Consider the following 23,284-nt stretch of genomic DNA (forward strand, 5'->3'; position numbering starts at 1 on the left):
CAAGTTAACTGAATTAATAATTCTCTGCATATCAGATAATCTCGTCATTTCTAGTCGAATGGGACAATATTGGCAGAAATGCGATCAAATAGATTGAATCCGCTTCATTTACCTTTCAATAATGACATCTCGAAATCTATTTCTTATTATTTCCGTTTGATTCATCCTATGATTTGACTTGATGGTTGTCTTTGACTCACTCATCAAATTTAAATTTTAAGCCATCTCTCGACCCATAGTTTCGTCATACCATTGTTTAAGTTCTCCGAAAGGATGTAGATATTTCAAACACTACAGTGTGTGCGTATATTCATATGTTTACGTGTATATATATAAATACACACACACTTATAACAAACAGAATGGAAGACCAAGAGACAAGGACGTAGAACGGAAAAGCTACCTGGGAGTGAGGAAATTAATACTGAATAGGGAAGAATGAAGGGCTGCAGATAAACCAATGTAGTTTAGAAATACTGAATATATATGTATTTACATATATATATATATATATACATATATTATACATACTACATACACACATACATAAAACGCATACAACTATACAATGTCAAATGCATGAGTCCTCGCCTTTATAATACGCCCCTATCTCTCCATTTGTGTGTGTTGTATATACACGCATAAAGAGAGAGAGGCCATTTTTATAAATGCAATGACTCTTGCATTATGCATAGTAAAGCTACGGTGACTTCGATGCAGTCATTAAGATCTTCCGCTTCGCTTTGACCTACTGCCTCGCCCACCAAGTGGAACGTATCATCAGCCATGTTCATCCTTTCACTTTCGAGGTGCGTGCGGGACAAGTCACTTTTGATTTGTCAACGACGTCCCTTGAATACACTTCCGGAGAGCTTGGAATTGGTGTGAGGGAAGACATTTAGACGGTGCGAAAACTAGCCAAAATTATCTAAGAGAAAGTCCACCGTATCAGCTGACCTGTATATAAAATTATACGAGGCACAGTAGATAGGAAGCACGAAGGAAAATCCGATTCAAACAATTTTAGAACAATTATTCATGAATATATTTATACCGCTGTTTTCGTAACGGCACTGTCATTATTTAACAATGAAAAATGGGGAGAAAATATTCCTTCCTCCGGTGCTTTAACGGTCGGTCTTGGAAGACGCATTTTTAATTTTCTCGAGAGCTCACGACCTCATTACCCCTATGGCCAGAGAGTTAGCGGAAATGGAATTTACAAATTGGCCATAAAAGTTTTCTTAGACCTCAAATCAAACAGCGATGATGAATTTTTCGTTACCTTTAAGAAAAAAGGTGTCGCCTTCCAATTGGGCCAACTCGTCTCCTACACGGCACCTTGCCGGGAATGAAAAGAGATGTTGGAGAAACTCATTCCATGGAAATCGAGCGAGCGACCGACGCTTTCAAACGATACCTACGCTCGAAAACCTTCGGCGCCACAGATGACTACCCCGCGTTCAAAATTTCTCGGAGCGAGTTTTTGAGAACGAATCTCGATCATTTTAAGGCCGGAAAAAGTACTCACTTTCACCAACACCGAAGGGAATGCGAAACAAAAGCAAACTTAGCTCATGGTGAGAAACTGATGTCGATTCTGGAACTAAAACGTATTTATCTCGAGCCCATTCACGGCACCCAGGGAAGAGATAGGAATTCATTGCCAAGGAGAAATTTCCGCAAGGGTGTTGTCATGCACCACTCACGGTGAAAACATGTGTGGAGCGTGGGCAGGGAGGGAAAAGAGAGTACGATTCCTGGTGTCACGAACCATTTTAGCCGTATGCCGAGGGGGCGGCTCGGCTTCCGACGCTCTAACCGTCCACTTGCAAATTTCGGAGTGAAAACGCGTGCACGGCGGCCCCCACAAGAGACCGCCACCCAACTTTCCCTGTCGTTCCTGATATGAGAAGACTGTGGGCGTCGTCGCAATTCTCAATCCGGACAACACGGACAACGACATCCCACGGGGTAAATAAATAAGCCGCAAGGAGGGTGGGATGCAGGAAAAGTGACTCTAGCGGAAGCAATCATCAACACATACTCTGGTGCATTTCCTTACCTCAACCAGTTTGACGGCTCTTAGTTCTCCACTTGCAAAAGTGTTAGTCGGGTTTCGTGAGAGTGTATTCTATTTTACCACAACAAATAAAGTCTTAAGTCGATGATATTATCCAGCACGTAAATAATTCAAGTTAGGCCAAAGGGTCAGTCGTAAAGCCTAGTGATGAAGCAAGAAAATAAGCTGCAAAGTTTAAAGTCAATCGTTTATAAATTTAAATATGAAAAAATATGGAATAGGACACAATCCAACTATCGTATAACGTGCTAGATGTAAAACGGCATGGGAGTGAAATTGAAGTACAGCGTGTTAATTATTAGTAGGTTTCTATCAAATCTGAAGTTCAAGTTTACGGCATTAGAAACTAAGAAAAACCAGTTTGCTCCCGAGGAATCTGGGAACTGTCACTCGCCGTTCTATCGCCACAACAAATTAATTTTTTAGCAATGAAGGTTCACACGAAAGGTATCATTAATGAGACAGCTTCATTTATGAATTTAAAATACATTAAAAATATAAAGTAACAAACGAAACATTATTTTGAGGTGAGAGTTTCAAGCTATCAATAGGAATGTGGAAGGTGATACACATTTTATAGCCCTTTGAATACCGAGAGATATTTTCATCATAAAAAATGGTCGCAGATGACGATGTGATACTGTAAAATTGCATGCGATGGAACAATGGAGAGATGAGATGAATTTCAAGGGATAATTTTTGCACAGGGCGACCAGTCAAGATACACCACCGTCTTTTTTCGACCAAACAAAGGAAACAAAGCCGAGGCACGGAAAGTAGTCCAACTCAAAAAAAAATATCTAAGGAACCGAACGGAGCGCATAATAGATATATACAAGTTAGGGAAATGAATAAGAGGAGAGGAGAGGCAACGATTATTCTTTTTACTCGTGGGCGGTAGAAAGTGACATCGATGCTGCGGAGAGCCGTGTGCTGTGTGGGCGTACGGTGCTGGGGGAAAGAGAGGCGCGACCTGCCACCCCGACGAAGGGGGCATCGTCCCACTGACCCATTTTCTCTATCGCACGCCCTTTGAGAAACAGCTTTCACGGTCAGGGGAGACGACAGCACTGTCTGACGCGGACGGAAGGCGAAATCTTCGAATTGGAATAGGATCACTGTCTTGGAGAAATAAAATGACGAGATCGGCCATGAAGAAGTAAGGATTTTCGTAAGACGAAGGTGTAGTCCCTCAACCTAGTGGTTTTTCAACCGGAAGTTTTCTCGAAAACAAAGAGAATCCAATGTCTTCGATATTGAAGTCACAAGAGAACACTCGTTCGTCAGAGACACGAGTCAAAAAGTTCCCCTTCCTATTGTGGCGTAAATATTACATGCTTCCACTTACTTAAAGTAGCTTTTCACGTGTCAACTTTCAAATTAAGAATATGATTGAGTTCCTGGAGGACTTTGAACTTCAGCGTAAAATGCCCACAAGTCCTCCAATAAAAAACGACTCCTTAGCGTAATATTTTTCTTCAGATTTTCGTACTCTCGTCTAAGTGGTAGAGCACATACGATAGCATAAAATCCTAAGAATAAAGCCATAAGGAATTCAATGAGTCCTGCAAAATATGCACCCATTTTCGAAATACTTGGTCCGTAATTTCATCTGAAATTTAAAAAATTAACCAATAAAAAAGGAAAAAATCTCAGGTTAAAATTTTTGATGGCTGGTTTTATCAATCGAACAGAGGGGAAATATTCCAGCGTAGCCTCACCGAGAGCCTAAGAGACAATGTAGCAATTTTAAATGCTCGATTAAAGGGAGAGAAAGGCAATTCAAAGCATCTGCTTAAAGCTTGCATGACGAGGATTTGATTTATTTTCCTACCTCTGGGTCACACGAAAATTGTGAATCACTTATTGAAAAGAGACAACTAATCGTTTCCATGGCACATCGTGCCACGGAAACGATTACCTTGAGAGTTGCTTTACTACGTGGAATAGGAATACACTTTGCTCCCAAAATTGTTTTATATATATTCTTGTTTTATGAGCCCAAGAAATCTAAAAAAAATCCTTTCATGCGTTCCAAGAATTTGGTTCCGTGAATTTCATCTCAAAATTCATTCGTCAGCAATTATATCATTATAATCTTCAAGTCTTGCAATAGCTTTGAACTCGACCGAAGTCGGACCCTGGTTTATACATTGCTGCGCGAAAAACGTTTCCAGACATATTGGCGAAATTGTTCGCCGACAATTTAGAGCAAATTTTCGTTTGCTGAAGGAAAACCTACTCAATGTTTTACTGTACGAAAATGTTGCTTAAATGTCTTATTATTGAAATCCCTTACAGTAAAGCCCTATGTAGTTAAAATCCAAACGGCTATGTTGACCTTTATAGGTAAACAGAATTTCTCATCTTCCACAGGATGCGTTCGTTATTCATCGCGTGGTGCGCTCTGGCGCTGCTGGTGGCCACGACTTCTTTCGTTGCCACAGAAGAAACTGAGAAGAAAGAAGACTCGTGGGCGTGGGGCGGGAACGACAAGGACGAGAAGAAGGCCGTCTCGGAAGACGATGCCGTGGAGGAGGGAGAGGCGCAAGGGAGGTCTATCGGCGGATTCGGACCCAGCGCTGCAGGCGGAGGGTCCTTCTCCTCCTCGAGTAAGTACAATCCCATAAATTATGCCACTGTGGCGATTTTAGATCTTGTCCCACTCAAGTTGTGAAAGCGATACCAAAGACTGTAGACTCTCGACGTAAAACTCTTCCAAGTTTTATTATCCTGATTACCAATCATTAAAAAAAAAAACTGAAGCTTCATTTGATTTGCGCCAGTGCAATTACAATTTTTGTACGGCCAGCAAAATACAAAATGGATAACCAACTGATTGGCCGATTTAATTTCAATGTCTGACCCTGGATAAAACTATCGCTTTCAAATGCGATGTTAGCAATCGTGTGCAACAGGCGACAGTAAGTCGGTGGCCCTTAAATAACATCATGGAAAGTGAAAGTGATTTTTCGACTTCAGGGATTTTATTGATAAGACTTCAACGCAACTCCAGCTCTCTAAATTATTAATATCATTGCATTTGATCGTATATTTTACGAATGTACTCAATGGGTCACTACACATTTGCATTTCTGAATGTTATTTAATGTATCTTTGACCCTGGACAACAAGCTGGTAATCGCACTAGCTATCGAAAATTATATATGCGCAAAACCCCTAACAATAAATAAGCCAAGGGGAAATAAATTAAACACCATACATATTCTATTTCCAAAACAAACCATTAAAAAAATAATACATTATCACAAGCACATCACGAGCATGATTTATATCATCAAGGTAGATTTTTCCCCTTTGGAGAAACTGGCATTGTAATATCTTATAAGCTTGCCAAACAGATAAAAAAAGAAAAAATTAATGAAAACATAATTTTACCAGTTACTATTTTAATTAAAATTCCAGCGAGGGAAATACAACCGAAAACGTTTGTAATCCATAAATGAAGTCAATAGGCTTGTTGCCGACTGAAGCCACCCACATATAAATCCGATAAAGAACTTCCAATTCCACTACGGTGATTATGTTTCTAATTGAAAAAAAATCTTCCCCGATTAGATGTGTTTGTGGCTGCGTCACCAGACGTCGAGCAGCGTGATAAAATAAAAGGCGACTACAGTCCGCAAACGTTCCCGCAGCAGACTTACCCTGACGTCGCACCTTCGGCTCAATTCGCTCGGGCGGAGGAAGATGAAGATCCAGAGGTCATCAAAGAAATTCTGGGGGCGGGGAGGGAAGGAAGGGCGCTGGATGGCTTCCAAGAAGTTTACGAGGACCCGAAGGTGAGACAGGCCATCGACGCCGGAGACGACGCCCATGCCAGACAGCACATCAGAGACAAGCTGTGCTCCCTTGGACTGATGGCAGTAAGTACGAAGTGCAACGCAGTACTTCAAACGATTTGATACCAGTAATGATAAATTATTGCTAAACTCCTAAATACATGATTTTCCTAAACACAAGTTTATTTTTTCGATCCACATAAAAATATTTGGCAACGATTAACAAAAAATCCATTTCATTGGAAATGTAACTGAATGCGTGTGATCAATCGAGATTTTTATTTTGCTTCCCGCAGTGTGGATTGGACGCAAAGCACCACCTCACACCACAGGACGTTATCTACGCCCAACCTGTCCACATCAAACCAGTAGGTAGGCCAATTCCAGCTGTTCCCGTAGCAGGTCCGTCTGCACACCGACCACCCGCGTACGGCGGTCCACCACCATTTCTCCACGGCGCTACTTACGAGGGACCACGCCCACCTTTCTCCCGACCACCCATCGTCAAACCTCACCTGCCACCCCCACCCCCTCCCTTCTCGCACTCAGGATTCGGCCCGTACCGAAGCGAGAAACAAAATCATGAGCCTGAATATCCCTTCGAAGCCCCTGCCAAAGGTTACGCCGGAGGCTACGACTACCTCGGCGGCGGCAGCGCAGGGAGTGTCGGAGGTGGTCTAGGAGGCGCAGCCACATCATCGCTGGGAGGAGTGGTGCAGCACGTCCATCACCACCACTATCACCAAGACGGTGGCATCGGCGGTGGGCCCGTCATCGGCGGTGGACCAGGCATCGGTGGTGTGCACCACACACCCGAACCGGCTCCTGTTTATGAGGGTCCTTACGCCCCCAATACCGACTTCTACAAGAAAGATTTCGATTTGAAGGGAGGCAGCGGCTCCAACAGTAAGTCGCCTTCCGACTGATAATTGGGATTATAAAATGAAGTAATCGCAGGAAAGATTAATTTTTGGATCAATATGATGCCCTCCCCGCTGAAAGCAATTACCAAAAAACGGTCGAAATTGGGGAGGTGGAGTACAAAATATCCATCGATGCCCGTTTTTCAAAGCTGCAAATCAATTTATCAGTCCGCAGTTATCTCCCGCAAGATCTTTTAATAGCAGCAAACCTCTCACCACTTTTCTGCATTTAAAAAAATATATAAAATTCATATTTCTTAAGAAACCCCATATTTGATTGATATCTTCATAACTTCGTTGAATATGACCAGATGATTACCGCGTTCCCCGTAGTCCCCTGATATTTGTTGAAATAACAATTCAGTTCAAAATATATTAACCAATATATATGGAATAGATTAGGCCACATAACTGGTCATGTAAACAAAATGCTAGTTCGTGGAAATTTACAAATATACTATATCCATAGAAAAGCATATACAACTTTAATTTATGAAATTCCAGTGCATTTATTTGGAGATATTTTATGCGCAAAAACAATAATTATTCACGCGGCTTCATATCGAGCAAATGAATTTGGCCCTTTCTCTCTGTATGCCTCATTTCATTACATATTTTTCCTTATTAAAATTATCTGCTATTCATACAAAAAATAAAAATTATTACGTTTTCCGATGAGTCACTCGCGATCAGTAGTTAACGAGCTTGAAGGTTTTAAAATCCTGCAGTGAAATTGTAGTGGTAATTGAAGTCGCGAGTTGTTAGAGCCTCAATATAAAAACGTTTTCTATGCTCATTAGTAATGGAGTTTTTAATCCAATAATATTTTATTATGACAATCTTTAGATAGCACTTATGCCTAATAAATGTCAAATAGAAGAAAGAACAATGATTAAGATAATATAGCGGGAATAATAGAGAGTCGGCAGATATCTTCTAATTTTTTCTTATCGTTTTTCATCTATTCAGGTAATGGTCTATACACTCCAAGCAAGACGACAACGGGCTCCTCATCATACGCGAATGGCTTTAGCTCCTACCAGCAACAACAAGCTTTCCAGTCTCAGAGGGAAGACCGTCGCTTCGGGGACTCAAACTGCGTTTGTGTCGCTAGGCACATGTGTCCGGCTGGAGAGATTCTGGGAAGTCGCAAAGAATCAGATGTGGGTGGCAATGCTTATGGAATCGACCCGAGGAACAACAACAGGGGAAAAGAATTGACAATTGAAGCGATCACCGAAGAAGATGCCATCACAGGTTGGATTGCCATTTCCTCTTCTTATAGATCAATTTCGCTGTCATTTTTAAACAAATTTTACAGTCGCATCACGCATACGATTCGTCAGGATTGCCACGGAAAAGGGCCAACCTGCCTCCTAATCTACCGCACGGAGTTTATTTTTGAAGAAAAATTAGCAAACACAAAACCCATCTTGCCTAGATTTTTTCACACCCATTTTTTCGTGCAAGATTGAAAACACTACACCTTGTGATACGTACATGTATGTCTGCGGCCTCAACTATTTCGCAAACCTTGATTCGTCGATCACTCAAAACCATATCGTAGATTTTGTCAATCATTTCGAGGGCAGTCACTTGCAATGGACCTCCCGAACGATGTTCATTATTTGTGGATGTATAGCCGCGTTTTAACTCATTTACCCGATTGTAAACGGTCGCAAACAGCAGATATCGCAAACATACAGATGCAGAGTAGATGTACCATGAACTTCATCCAACTCGGCTTTGATCGCTTCCGGTGTTAAGCCTTTTAAATAGGAGTGTTCAATACCGACGAAGCTCATTTTTTCCATTTATCTAAATAAATAGTTTGTAGCTTCAATCGAATATGAAAATGAAAGCAAGAGGTTGATATAGCTAAAACTTTGACAGTAGTCTAAGAGAGATATGAGGCTTATAAAAGTCAACCTTTTCCCATTTACGAGCGTCAACTCTAGGACTTTCAAAGTGGTTTTTGAGCAAGCCACGTATTCACTAAACTGATTCATTGGATTTGCAAGCAAATTCGAACTCGCTTTTTCATTTTATCATGAAGAATCAAAATGTTTACCAGACTTGTGACAAAATAAGCTATTGAAATTTGGTCACAAATTATGGAACAGAAAAGGCAAGGAAAAAAAAGTGCGTCGGCCGGGAATCGAACCCGGATCAACTGCTTGGAAGGCAACTATGCTGACCATTACACCACCGACGCATTAGTCATTGCGGGGTTTCTAAACAAATTAATACAAATACATAGCTTATTAATATAATTTTTCCTTGCCTTTATACCAATCACATTTTTTGCCGAGAATGAGCATCCTATTATCAATCGCACAGAAAACGACACCGACCGAATTATAACTAACGAAAGTTTAAATAACTACGTCTTTTCAGCTGCGTATGCATGATTTGCTTTTTCAATTACTTGGCAAATAAGAAATTATTCTTCAATTAACTCCTCTCCTCCACAGGGTAAATTTCATTGTCTTACACAAATATATTTTTACAGATTTTAACAGCACGTTTGCCCTCAAGAGGCAAGTTGAAGAGGAAGAAAATAATGGGTCACAACTGGAAGTTCAGGAAGAGAAAACAAGAAGGAAACGAGAGGCTCCTGCGGCAGAAGGTGACGTTCAACCGGTAAGCTGAATTAAAAAATATATTTCATTTAATATTACGTCTCTGAAGAGGAACTGGGGTGGGAACAATTTAGTATCATATTGTGTGCTTCAAATGTTTCACCTTGGGTGTATTCTTAACGGCGGGCGTTTGAAAATTCATTTTCTTTTATATTTACATTATAGAATAAAATGTGGAGTCATATGAACATAATGCAATTATTTATGAATTAAATGTTTCAAAACTCAAGATTTGCATTAATAATAAGTATTTTCAATTGAAATTGGAGATAGATCATAATGAAATTATAGTTTCAGACATGAGATTGACTATGTGCTTTCCATCTTACAATTAAATAGAGCAATGGAAAGTTTTTAACTTATGCATGGTATAAATATTAATAGAGTGTTACCGAAAATATCCCCCACATTTCAGGCACTAACCAAAAAGGTCTATTAATAATATACACCCTGAATTTACTACAATTATCACTGAAAAAAAAATTCTAGTAATTTTAATTGCCTCTTGTGAGATTAGTATAAATAATGCATGCATGCTTAAGAGTATTCTCAAATTTTAGGCGTTTCGGTTTTCATCGCCATTCTACAATATTATTTTTCAGTGGAATTGTGTAAAAGTTCTTTTGGTGAAGGAATTAATCTTAAAATTTACTATTTTTAGTTAAATACAAGTCCACAAAAATATGTCCCAGGCTAGAGGTATACCCATAAAAAATTATTCCCTTAACAACCAAAATTAGGTTAACTTTTTCTTTAAATTGATAGATATGGCTTGCATGCTGTGGTTTTGGATTTACTAAATTTGGTGTATTATTAATAACTGGTTTTGCATAGATTTAGCATAGTACATAAATGAACCTAATTATGGTTGGAAAGTGGAAAATAATTTTACAAGACATAATGATTTTACAAAGCAACTAATTGAGCTTTACTATCCTGACATGTAGACTGACAGAACTATTTAAATCAATTTTTTACTAATGGTAAAAGGGGCAGTGCTCACAGATAGGCTTGGAAGACGATGATACACAGGTTTCATGCAAGATGATTTCCAATTTAATATGAAATATTCAGCCATTTTAAGTAAATTAGGAATAATATCTTTTTAGATATGGACAATCTGACATGTTTTCAGGGGTAAGAGAGAAGGGCACATAAGAAAACCAATATTTTCTGATTTCTGAGAGCTACAGAAGACATGAAGATCTTTAGAAAGAGAATAAAAGGCAATTACATCCCTAACTGCAAAACCTGGATTTAAAAATGATATATTAACAATAAATTGAGAGAAGGAAAACAATGACATTCATGCATTAAGTCTTGAAGCTCTTAAATGTTCATGCTGCTATATTATGATTCAACTTAAGAATTCATCTCAAGAATGGTAGTACAAAAAATTTCCAAGAAAAAACACATAATTTAGTTGTAACTCTCAAACAAAATAAAACTAATTTCATCTTTTGCAATATGCTTTAAGTTACAAAGGGGCATGGTTGTCTAGTGGGTAGAGTGCTGGACCACTGACCAGGAGGCTAGAGTTCAATTTCTGGTGATGCCTCTGGGAATCCTTGGCTTCACCCAAGATTTGTGATTTTGCGACCTCAACCCTCATCATCAAACCAATCTTTGAGTTGATTACTTTGGTTTTATTAAGTATCATGAGAATATTTAAGTGCAAATATTTACAATAATTTAAGAAAGTATCTTTTCTGATATGATTGGAAATTTTTAACAATTGAACAGGGAAATACACACTGTCTCGGACACTAAAATGATTAGTGATGTTCCTGTTAAGAAATCCCTTTAATATTTACTTATTCAATCACAATTTATACAACTCTATGCACAGTTACATATAACTATCACTAAAATTACATATATATCATTTGCAATATATCATTTTCAAACGAGGCGCTCCATAAAATTCTTCACAATCATGTGTAAATATTTAACTAATATCTGAACAACTATTTATCAATTAAATTTACGAAGGAACAGACAGAATATATATATTTGGAAAGGCTTCCATTTTTACAACCATCCTATTTTGGAGTAAGCTTCAATGCTATAGTTAAACATTAATGTAGACCAGATACATAATAATATTTATAATTATTCTTTCATGGGAAATAGTTCTTTCACTAAGGGTTGTGAGATAAAAATGGTTGCAAGCATATGTATGTGGAAAATATATTTTCTATTATATTTACTCTACATTTATCTGATATAAAGAGGACTTATTTGGCCTTTGATCTTTTAGGGAATAGCGTAAGTAACTTCAGTAGGGCAGTGCATTATTTCAAAATATTCCGATAAAAATGACAATTATTTTATGAAATCGAATTCTTTTTCATTAATCCTCTTGGGGGAAAAAGCTTTTGGAAAAATCCCCAAGAAATTCATATTTATAAATACATAGAACAATCAGTGTGCTCTACATAAAAATCACTTGCGGTTTCTGCGGGGAGTCCAAAAATGTGGGTTCTACATATTTTTATAAGGAGAATATATTCATCTTTTTATACATACATATCATTAGGGATTATATTTTGTCGAGTGTCCGCTGATAAATTATGATTGTCTTTCTTTTGGCCAGAGAAGCAATCAATAATCTATACCAAAAGATGCAACACCACTAAAATCAAGATAAGAGGAATCATAAGCCTTAAAATCATTTTGACTTGATACCACAAGATGTTTTATAATGGTGAAGGAACATTATGGATCATAGAGAAGAAAATGAATAAAAGTTTTGAGGATGGCCAACTTTCCACCTAAAGGAATATCTGTTTAAATAGCAGGACTGAATCCATGATTCTACTAGAAGATAGAATACCTATGCAAGATCCTAGTCATCAAATAGGATGGATGAAGAATCTAAAAAATTAATTGCCACCTGCATTATTAATGCTGATTGGAGGTATATATTACCAAGAATTGAAAATGAATCAATTGTCAACTCAGAAGGCATATAACAGGAGCCAGAGATAATAAACATTCAGCAGCAGAGTTTCGACCAATTAGGAAGCAATGATATGACAAGTAAGAGCTCACTGCCACTCAAAATTCAGAAGTTTCCATTCATAATACTTTCTTTGTAGTCTGACATCTACTTTCTTATGTCCATACAGTTTTCATTGTGAATGTGACCTATTATTGACTGAATTCCATGCAGAACGACTAGTTCACCAGACCTCATTCAATCTCTGAATACAGCATTCTGAATATCTCCCCATTTCTGTGACAAAATTGTTCATTCCATTCCAACATATTAAATTCACTTTAATTTACTTGTTGGTTCTATAGTCAAATTAATAAGATTTCAAAAAATTGAATAGAGCTGGTTTTATAATATTGACTGATAAATTTGGTATGTCTGAAGTTATGGTGTTTTAAAATATATATTGCTGGGTAATCTTAGTTTAAAGTATGCAGTGGAAAAATAGTATGGTTCTGGGGCTAATATTGTATAAAGTTCATTCAGATCACTACTGCCATTATAATAGCATTGTACTATTTAGAAAACCTGCAATTTAGAATCCCTTAGGTTTGCAGTTACTAAATTGATGGAGTCATTAAATAATATCTAATTGCACGGAATATATGGGAGAATGTCAGCTTTAACATTTAATTGGAAATGGATTGAATTTTTTTCCCAAAAGAGTTTTTTTACATACTGGATGGCTGGGTGATCAAGCACTATGTTAGATTATTATTGGTCATTGCATATCTTTTTAAAACCAATTTTCATACGAATCACTTGCCTGCATTTTCTTTAAATGAAGTCTTTACATAAAAAATGGATATAGCATATATACCATATTAAGACATAACTTCATTTTTTGCCTTACTCTTGAAATTTGATGAATTAAGAAATTTAAATTTTAAATTCAAGGATTCCAGAAAAAATTGACCTCTTAAGAATGGAATGATTTACCTGTTAAATTATATATTTTTTGTCACAATGCATACAGCTGTATTATATAATGAAAATAGATAATATCCCCCCCAAACATTTTTTTAGTAATAGGGATTTGATAATTTTGAATTTTATGCACCACAATCTAGTGAATAATTTCTCCAAAAATTTGCAAACATTTTTATGAATTACTTTTATCTAAATGAAACAGATTCATAGTTATAGTACCGAGATACATATCTTAAAATAAAGTTTCGAGACTATAGCTCCAGCTTTAATGGGTCATTTTAAGTTTTTAATCACATCTAAGTAAATGTAAGAACACAAATGATGGGTCCCTTCTTCACAATGAAAACTTTTAAGCAATGTTATGATTCAAACGTGAGCATTGAAGTAATGGCAAACTCTGCCCCATTCTTTCTGGTGGCCACAGCGGCTCTTCGGCCTTGGTGACAGATTCGGTTCAAGAGTCAAGCCAACATTTGGTGTTTCATTTGGCCTACCTTACACGGGTGCTGGCTATCCTCTGAACCCTTTCGGAGGTAACCCTGCAGTCAATCCATACCCAGGAGCACTGCCGACTGGAGGGGTGAACCTTGGTCCAATTAGTGTCAGCCCACTTGTGTCTGTTCAGGTCACTGAGGATGGTCTAGGGGAGAAAGTGGTAAAGCCATTGGTGAATTTGCATGTGACACCAAATCCTAGTCTCATTCACAAATTGAAAGGGTTTATAGGCGGATATGGAGGTGGATATGGAGGTGGATATGGAGGTGGATATGGAGGAGGGTATGGATATGGTGGATACAAACCATTCCATGCTTATCCACCGCCTCCACCCCATTTCGATCACTCCTACCCTCCTCAACATTACCATTCCCATCAGCACGTCCACAAGTACCCCCATGAATATTATGATGGTGACTATGAAGAGGGACCACCTGGTTATCCTCCCCACCAGCGTTATGGATATGATAATGATGCTTACAACTATGATGATGGTGACTACTACAGGCATGGTAAAGACTCAAAGATTGCCAAGTCAGATGGTACAAGTTCATCATATACCAAAGGCTCAGGATTCAAATTTCCCAAGGACAGGAGTGACAGGATCAAGAGGGAATCTAACTTTAAAGAAGATGATCAGAATGTTGCAGCAACTGCGGTGAGCAAAGGATATCCAAATTCTAATTTAAGTTTATCTTTGCCTTTATCGACCATTATGACAGATTTATTCATGTTCGATCTGGAAGAGATTGATTATTTAAAATCCTTATAAACCCAACAGTGGTATTTGGGTAATTGGCTTTGGTGTATGGATAGATATTTGCCCACTTAAAGCTAAAATTCATTCACAGAAGCTTTTCCAAGCTTTATTGCAACATTAGTATATTTCATTCATTTTGAGAGTTACACTGACTATGTTCTTTGGTTAGTTACTGCCTTGATTCAACTTCATTAGAAGCTGGATCTCAAATTCAAATATTTAATGCTCGGACTAAACATAAAAAATTCCAAATGAAACTTTTGATTTCAGACACAACTTGTAACCTAGTTTGACAATTAATATTAATTTTATAAGTTTCCATTCAAATAAACTCCAATTTTCTATTAGATTAATATAGTAAGCCAATATTAGTAATCTGAAAAACTCTAGGTATAGCTGCTGATGACGTTTCAACTTAAAGGAATTACCTTAACACTGTAACATTTCATGCATGTATCATGAACATTTTTTAAAAGCTGACATATAGAGATATGCTGCAACATCATGACTGAGGACATAATTTGTTTACCATGATGGAACAATGGACATCAATAAGGTTCAACATAATGCTGACAAGGTAGGTGATGTGACTGGAAAAAACCTGACATTGGATAAGACAAGGTAAATGATGACTTTTTTTCCAAACAAATGACATGTCATCTCAGATGCAATTTTACAATTAGATGGGTATTGCAGCTTATGGCAACTTTGAAGCCCACCACTTTCTCTTTTAGCACTTCAAAAATAATTTGCTTGCAAAATACTTCTAATTAACCTTGGTAGTTGGTTTCAGATCCAGATGTCTTCATTCTAATACCCAATCTACACTATACTTAATGATGTCTTCTGTAGCATTATTCTATTCATATGGACAATGAAGATCCTGTGATATTGCATTATTTTCACGAATCTTCAAAGTAGCCTGATATTTGGGTCATATTGTTTCATTTCCTCCCTAGTGCTAAACCTGAGTAGAACCTCTTATGAGGGGCCTAAGTAAGCATGCATCTGGGCACTAACAAGGGCAACATGGCTAAGACAAATTATTGTAGAGATTTAGAAAGCCTAACATTATGATAGAATAATGACCTGAAAAGCCATGTGAATATTTATGGAAGATTGAAGACAGTTACTAAAGCATGGGGAATCTAAGGCATGAAGTTCATATTCATCTTATCATGCACAATGCATTACCAAGATATTATCAGAAACAAAATACCAATGCAAAATTAAGTATATAAAATTTTTAAATGTTAAACTATATTCACTGTATATTTAACGTAAGTTAACAATCAATCCCTTTGTTCTTTAGTCAGTAATTAAATGCTTTGAGGATGATGGCTATTTATTCTCTTCAGTTTTAATCAATTTTAAGGGGAAACTTTGTGTGAAGGATCCACAAATTTATGCCAAAAATTAAAAATAAATGTTGCTGGTGTATTAAAAGTAAATGAATCTAATTAAGAGTGACTTATCTTTTGTTTATTTGAAATTAATGACCTTTCTTTTTGGCTATCTGAATTACAGTTGATAAACTTGTTACATTGAAAATTATGATAATTCTTACTTTGCTTATAGCTTATCAGAAAATATCTCCTTAAAATGGGCATGTAAAAGTTCTCTCTCAACTCAAAAATAATGCTGAAACTTGCACTATATATTGAAGAGGCATTGATAGCAATTTCATCACTTAATGGAGCTCTGTGATAGCTTGTTTGATCACTATTGAATTCTTCACTCTTTTCTTCCACATTCACATTCAATGTCTATATAACTGTTAAATGTTGAACGCAAATCCAATTTTTAAAATTATTCCTATTACATCTATAGGTGCCCAGTCAATTTTTCTCAGCAATTCCTTTGGCAGCAGTTTATCATGCAAAGCCATATATTTGGTGAATGAAAGGAAAATATTATTTGATTCATTCGTAATTATTAATTAATATCACTTATAATTCTGTTTCTGAAAATCAAATCAGTGACACCATTATGACAACTGATTTTTCTACATTTAGAGACAAAGCTACTACAACCAATTCCTTGGGGGAAAAGGACAGTGTGCTGCTAATCAGGTATGCTGCCGGAGGCCAGTAGGAAACTTTGGAAGCGCAAACAACTTTGGGGCAAATGGAGTGAACAATGGAGGAACAAATAATTATGCTGTCAATGGAGGTGGTGCCAATGGTATTGGAATCAATGGAGGCGGTGCTAGTGGTTTTGGTATCAATGGAGGTGGTGCTAGTGGTTTTGGAATCAATGGAGGAGGCATTTATGGCAACAATTATCAACCTGGTATCGTAAATGGTGTCAATAATGTGGGTGCAGGAAGACAAGGGGTGTGTGGAAAGCGCCATGCTCATGGTGTAAATGGACGCATAAAGAATCCAGTTTATGTTGATGGTGATTCAGAATTTGGTAAGTGTGGCCTAGCTTCCAAATTATTGCCTTAGAATAAAGATCTAAATAATCAGTGAATATCAGATCTATCATTTTCTTAATGCTTGGGTTATTTCCCCTCTATTTTACAGGTGAATACCCATGGCAAGCTGCCATCCTAAAGAAGGATGTCCAGGAAAGTGTTTATGTTTGTGGAGGTACTTTAATTGATGCTTACCATGTTTTGACAGCTGCACATTGTGTGAAAGGGTAAGCATGACCGATTCTACCATTGATGAAACTAATACATAGAATACAGCTCTACAAAACCTGATTATCGACAAAATATATTTAAAAATTCCTTTTTCAAGACCTTCTCTCCTCTACAATCGTATATCTGGTGGTTGATTTAGTTAATATTTCCCTCTCAGCTAACCCAGCATGTTGATATATTTGAAAATCTTTCCTCATTTCAGATATGGTCCCCAAGACCTTAGAGTTCGTTTGGGTGAATGGGATGTTAACCATGACGTTGAATTTTATCCTCATGAAGAAACTGATGTAACCAGGCTTACTGTACACCCTGAATTTTATGCTGGAACTCTATATAATGACCTTGCCATTCTACGTCTTCAAAGACCTGCAGATTTTGCAAGAAGGTAAGAGAAGTCTTTATTCAGTAGTGTTTTATGTTAAATTTATAGGTAACATTAACTTACAAACCTATTGCTATCTCAAACAAACAAATTAATCTACAAATTGAGTAGTTTCAGGTGTGATGTGGTGGAATTTGAACATAATAAGAAGAGATAGTCACAATTGTTACTAACCAAACTAATCTAGAATTGACATTTATGTATAAGGGAGGAAACTATAAGCCCAAACTTTTATAATAGAATTTCTATTTTCAGTTTATAAATATTTTCAATTAGAACTATGTTGGACAAAGCCTTATTGTATTATCAAAGCTCCAGTGAAAATTCTCTATGTTTATTATATTCTCTATAAATTCATCATCCAAGGACATTATTAGTTCAAAAATCTATTCTCTTATTTTATCCAGGTGGACTAATTAATTGGCCAATGTGGTGTATTTACAGTTCACTCAGTGACAGTATGTCTTTCTCTTGAATATGCCTTTCCAAAAGAAGATTTTTTTACTGATACATAAATAGTATAAAGCATACATAAATAGGGTTAAGCTAGATAATAGAAATACTGACCCTGTCTGTGCTGCATCAAAACCCAAAGTTATACACAAATTTTTTCACAGTCTCATTTCAAAGCTTATGACTGCCTGCATTATGCAGATGTCTTCCTGAGAACAGTATACATATTTTGAGGATAGTATTCTATCTAGCACTCCTAAATTGAAGGAACTATAATTAAAAATGGCAAAATCTTGTAAATTGGAAGATTTGGGTAGAATTGAACACCTGGAACCAAATATAAATGGGTTGATTCTCTGTGGATACAAAACTCATTATTAACCTATTTCCTCAGCACCAATTAAGATATTTTCATAATTTAAAATTTACAAAACCTTTTATCTTTCCTACATTCAATGTGTGAAAACTTTTGATGACAACTTGAGTTAAAGAATTTTATGGTTCAAAAAGATAATAGGCATCTTAAATTACATTCAGATATGAATAAAAGCAAAGGATAATTAACTGTATTAAATATCCCAGCATGTTAGCCACTTAAAGTACTTTGTCAGAACCACAGATTTTACTTAACCATATTATTTTTTTATAACCTATGGTGGACTTTCTATTTGCCCCTTTCTCTCATGCCTATTTTATGGCTTAATCTAGTGGAATATATTTAAATATTCAGCTTTCACCACTGTTTTCTTCAAGTCACCATGTTATTTTTTGAGATATCTCATTATCTTTGGAGAAACTTTAAAAACAGACTCATCATATTGCAATGATTTTCATAACCTTGGAATCATCCAAAATTCATGGATTCTTATTTGCATGCATATGCTTTAGTATTATATTGCATTGGTAATGTTAATGACTACATGTTCATGCACATTAGAATATCCTTCTGGATAATTTTTTGATAGCTTCATTAAATGTGGAACTTAAAACTTACAGCCCACACATAAGCCCTGCCTGTATGCCTGATCGCTACCGGGATTACAGTGGTGCTCGTTGCTGGACCACAGGGTGGGGCAAGGATGCTTTTGGAGACTTTGGAAAGTACCAGAATATCCTGAAGGTGAGTGTAAACTGGCATGATCATGACCCGTTTCCAGATATTTGTGGAGGATTTTAGTTAATTTGTAACATTAATTACATTCACAGGGGAGTAAAATGATTTTTCTAATCATGTATAATTAAAAAATAATACAAATCCCCTAATTAAATGAAATATTATGATAGTGATATGAATAGAATGGATATGAAACCTAGGAACTGATATTAAGTTTCAATTGATAAAAATGCATTACATATCCATTTGTACATTTGATATCAAATTGTAGATACATATATGTATAGTGGAGTATACTATGCCAATATCACTGAGGAACTGATACTGGCAAAATTACTGATATGAACTTAGCTTCCATGCTTCTCTCAAAATTGCAAAATAAATTATTTGAAATGTTCAGTGCATAAAATATAATGTTTTTTGTTGTTTGCTTTTGAAGGAGGTAGAAGTTCCCATAGTGCCACAGCACACATGCCAGTCACAACTTCAACAAACTCGTTTGGGATATGAATTCAAACTTCACCCAGGATTTATCTGCGCTGGTGGTGAGGAAGGAAAGGATGCTTGTAAGGTGAGATATAGTGGTATACTACTGAATTTAAAAATGTGTCCTCTTTTGCAAATATGTGTGTTTTTTCCCAATATAATGTAAAATAGGTAGATGATCTTTTCAAAGAGGTAATCAATGACTATTTCATTCAGTCAGTCTCAAGTTTCATTTGGTTTGAAAATATAAAGAAGGCACCTCATGCCAATTATCAGTGCTAGTCCAAAAAAATGTATGACAAAGGGGAACAGCTTCTGTAAAGTATCCTGCTTCCACTTCACGTAGAAGGAAATCTGTAATACTTTACTTGTACTTCTCTTAAAAATTATTTGACTGATGTGAGCTTTTCTTAATTTAGGGTGATGGCGGTGGTCCAATGGTTTGTGAACAAGGAGGTTCTTGGCAGCTTGTTGGAGTGGTTTCATGGGGTATTGGATGTGGCCAGTATGGCGTACCTGGAGTGTATGTTAAGGTTGCACATTACCTTGACTGGATCAGACAGATTACTGGACTCCCATGAGCACTTCCATCTAGTCACAATACAGCAACAATCACCATTGCTGATACTACCAAATATTACACTCGCTAGGGTTATATAAATTACAGCAAATGGATTAGTTCAATATTTGCAGTGAAACTTTCATTTCACCTCCCAAGCCAATAGGCTCACAAAAATCTTAAAATTTATTTCGAGCAAATTATGCATTTAAAGAGGTCCTGCTTATTCAATTCATGTTTAAAATACTTCGATCTCATATAGTTCATAGGTGATGAGCTTGTACATTAGCATGTGCATAACTCAAAAACATCCATCTTCTGTAAATACTGACTTTACATTTTTCACATCCCTTATCTGAAAAAGTAAAATACTTCCCATTTTATCTATTTATAAGTAGATCTGTAGGTGGCTAAAATAAAATTTTAAATGGTGTCTCTGTTGTCAGTGTCAACCATTTATGTTTCCATCATCTCTTTCACTAAGAGATTGCTTTTAATTTAAGATAATATGCCCTGCCATCCAAGTGGTATTAAGTTATATGATGTTTAATATTTGTGGAAGATATCTTTAGGTTTTTTATGGATGCCATTCATGTTAAAAGTCTGAAGTAATGTTACTTGGTTTCCATTAATGACCTAGAGAAAAAAGTAATGCATATTACATTATCAATATTTTTAATTTTATATATTTTTATAAAAGTGACTATTTGAATAAGATATCAAAAGATTATGTAATAAGTGAAAATGAAAAAAAAATATTTCCACTCAAAACTTGTACAGTGAATTATCACTAATTTTTGTGTAAAATAAATTAAATTTTTGTAAAGACCTATTTTATTTTGTTACCCACAACACTGAGCACCAACTAAGCGAAAAAGATATCCATGTCATGCCATTTTATGGCCTCGGCAAAGGAAATTAAATTTGTTGATTAAATTGCTTTCTGTTCTTCCATCCTAACCTCCTTGCTTCAAAACTGGATGGAATAACTTCACAAGTCACCGACAGACTTATTTAAAATATTGGGCTAACACAATCTAATCTCAATCAAATCAAGGTGAATGGCTAAGTAAATTCAGGTTAAGATAAGTGCCATAAAGAAATCATTGCCATCATTGGAGGATGGATAAGGTTAGGCTGCAAAGAAATACCAGATGTACACATCAAGAAACCATACATCCAAAATAGCTCCTTACTCAACGTACAATGTAATATGGTAAGAGAGAGGAGGAAGAGATTTCTTCAAATGTGTAGTAGAATTGGCAAGTGAGTTTTTTATCAAAAGATATTGTCATTTCAATGGTAAATAAAAAAAATTGAGAAATACAACCAAAAAGTGGACAACTTGACATTCCACTGCCCATTTACATGGATTTCCTCACATATTCTTGCATCTTTATATAGTAGGTATGCTTTTTCTTGATTCAAAAATGCATGAAGCCATCATCTAATGTCTTCATTATCTGATGCAAATTTCTATTCTTTGACTTCCTCCTTATTGCACCTTAGGGAAGATAAGTGTCATGTTTTTGGGTACACTTCATGAAAATCTGTGAGGAAATGTTCCCACTATTAGGCATGTAAATACTGTGATAAAATTCATGCAAATAGCAGTTTAAAGTGTTTTAAGTTTTAACAATTTCATTGCGTAAATGGTACATGGATGAGGTGGTGAGGCTAAATTAACAAGCAAAAATAATGAAACAAAATGAGATACGCAGACAAAGCAATGAAATTTACCCATGAGATGGAGAAGATCCTTAAATTTTCATCCAATTTCTTCATAAAAATTCAAACAATAACATAAAACAAATGATAATTTTCAATATTTCATTGTTAAACTAGCACAACAAAGGTCAACTTGCTGCTAATGTCCTTGTCAGAGTATAATAATTGACTACAGAGGTATATCTACGTACCCAGCACTCCAATTGTACGCATATATAAGCATCATTCAACAATAAAAGAGGATAATATCACATATATTTGAGTTTTTTCTAATCACAGGGGGATCACCATATTTCCCAATGAGCAGGCGTTCCTTTTCCTGATTTTTCTCCTGAATGTTTAGAACCTGATTGTGTATTTTTTGTGTAGATCATATCTCATTACTTCACAGGCCACCAGTATCACCGATGTCAGTCTGAAATATAGTTTCAGTTTGTTCCAGGGCTTGCACATGTAATGGCCTCCAGCTAACCGGAACTGACCTCAAAACTCTTAAGGGACATTATCAATGGGCATTCCCGACTCTCAAATCATGTTCCTCATTCACACATCAAATTCCTGACTTTTCCAAAAAATTCGATCCTTTTCCTCATTTTTTCTTGAATTTTCATGGGTTAAACTTGACTTTTCTCAATTTTCTGGACTGAGTGGACAGATAGTAAAAGTAATAATTCTAGCAAAAACACCTTTATAGGAAGGACATTGGTATTTTCATTCCCTACTTCAAGCTGTTCTGCAAATGTAGCTATATTTTAACGACTTGTGTTCTAAAAAAATCCAAATCCTGATGAATAACTGATCAAAGCACTTTTCCACTTGAAAATTTTTTTTTTATTTTACGGCCCGGTTTCGATGTATTACATCATCATCAGGAAACAAACTGAAGTTGTGTGCAGGCTTATATACATTCTGGAAGGAGGGGAGAGGACGTTATAGGAAACGAGGGGGGGGGAGGAGAGGGGGGGGAAGACCCCCCCTCGTTTCCTATAACGTCCTCTCCCCTCCTTCCAGAATGTATATAAGCCTGCACACAACTTCAGTTTGTTTCCTGATGGTGATGTAATACATCAAAACCCAGTTGTTAAATAAAAAAAAATTAAAAAATTTTTTAAAAGTGGCAAAGTGCTTCTATCAGTTATTCATTACGTTCGACTTCCACCACATCACGCCTTAGGCTACTCAATTTGTTCCAAACCCTGAACTCATGAATAATTTGACAATCCTTTTATATATGGAGAGTTAACTGTACATGGAACAGAATGGAGGAGTATTTGTAAG

At 36.4% G+C, this 23,284-nt stretch overlaps 1 protein-coding gene and 1 non-coding gene across 2 annotated transcripts; one reads left to right on the plus strand and one right to left on the minus strand.

The window, feature by feature from the left end:
• The first annotated feature begins 3,471 nt into the window (after window positions 1-3,471).
• On the plus strand, window positions 3,472-20,300 carry LOC139696007 (uncharacterized). Its single transcript, XM_071594617.1, has 12 exons — window positions 3,472-3,548; window positions 4,460-4,695; window positions 5,663-5,970; window positions 6,183-6,792; window positions 7,779-8,066; window positions 9,322-9,452; window positions 16,650-17,049; window positions 17,163-17,280; window positions 17,487-17,669; window positions 19,116-19,239; window positions 19,673-19,804; window positions 20,139-20,300. Exons 1-12 carry the CDS (start codon window positions 3,472-3,474, stop codon window positions 20,298-20,300), a joined length of 2,769 nt encoding a protein of 922 aa, XP_071450718.1.
• Window positions 8,953-9,024, minus strand: TRNAG-UCC (transfer RNA glycine (anticodon UCC)). The gene has a single exon. It is a non-coding gene; the product is annotated as a tRNA-Gly (tRNA).
• Window positions 20,301-23,284: the final 2,984 nt, after the last annotated feature.

Source organism: Hetaerina americana, unplaced genomic scaffold (assembly GCF_022747635.1).
Source record: "Hetaerina americana unplaced genomic scaffold, ioHetAmer1.1.p SCAF_65, whole genome shotgun sequence".
NCBI lineage: Eukaryota > Metazoa > Arthropoda > Insecta > Odonata > Calopterygidae > Hetaerina > Hetaerina americana.

Excerpts from the sequence above, each read along its gene's own strand:
- LOC139696007 (XM_071594617.1), top strand. The coding sequence starts at position 3,472 with ATGATTGAGTTCCTGGAGGACTTTGAACTTCAGCGTAAAATGCCCACA. Across the intron at positions 3,549-4,459 it reads ATAAAAAACGACTCCTTAGC|GATGCGTTCGTTATTCATCG; the intron begins GTAATATTTTTC and ends CATCTTCCACAG. Across the intron at positions 6,793-7,778 it reads GGGAGGCAGCGGCTCCAACA|GTAATGGTCTATACACTCCA; the intron begins GTAAGTCGCCTT and ends TCATCTATTCAG.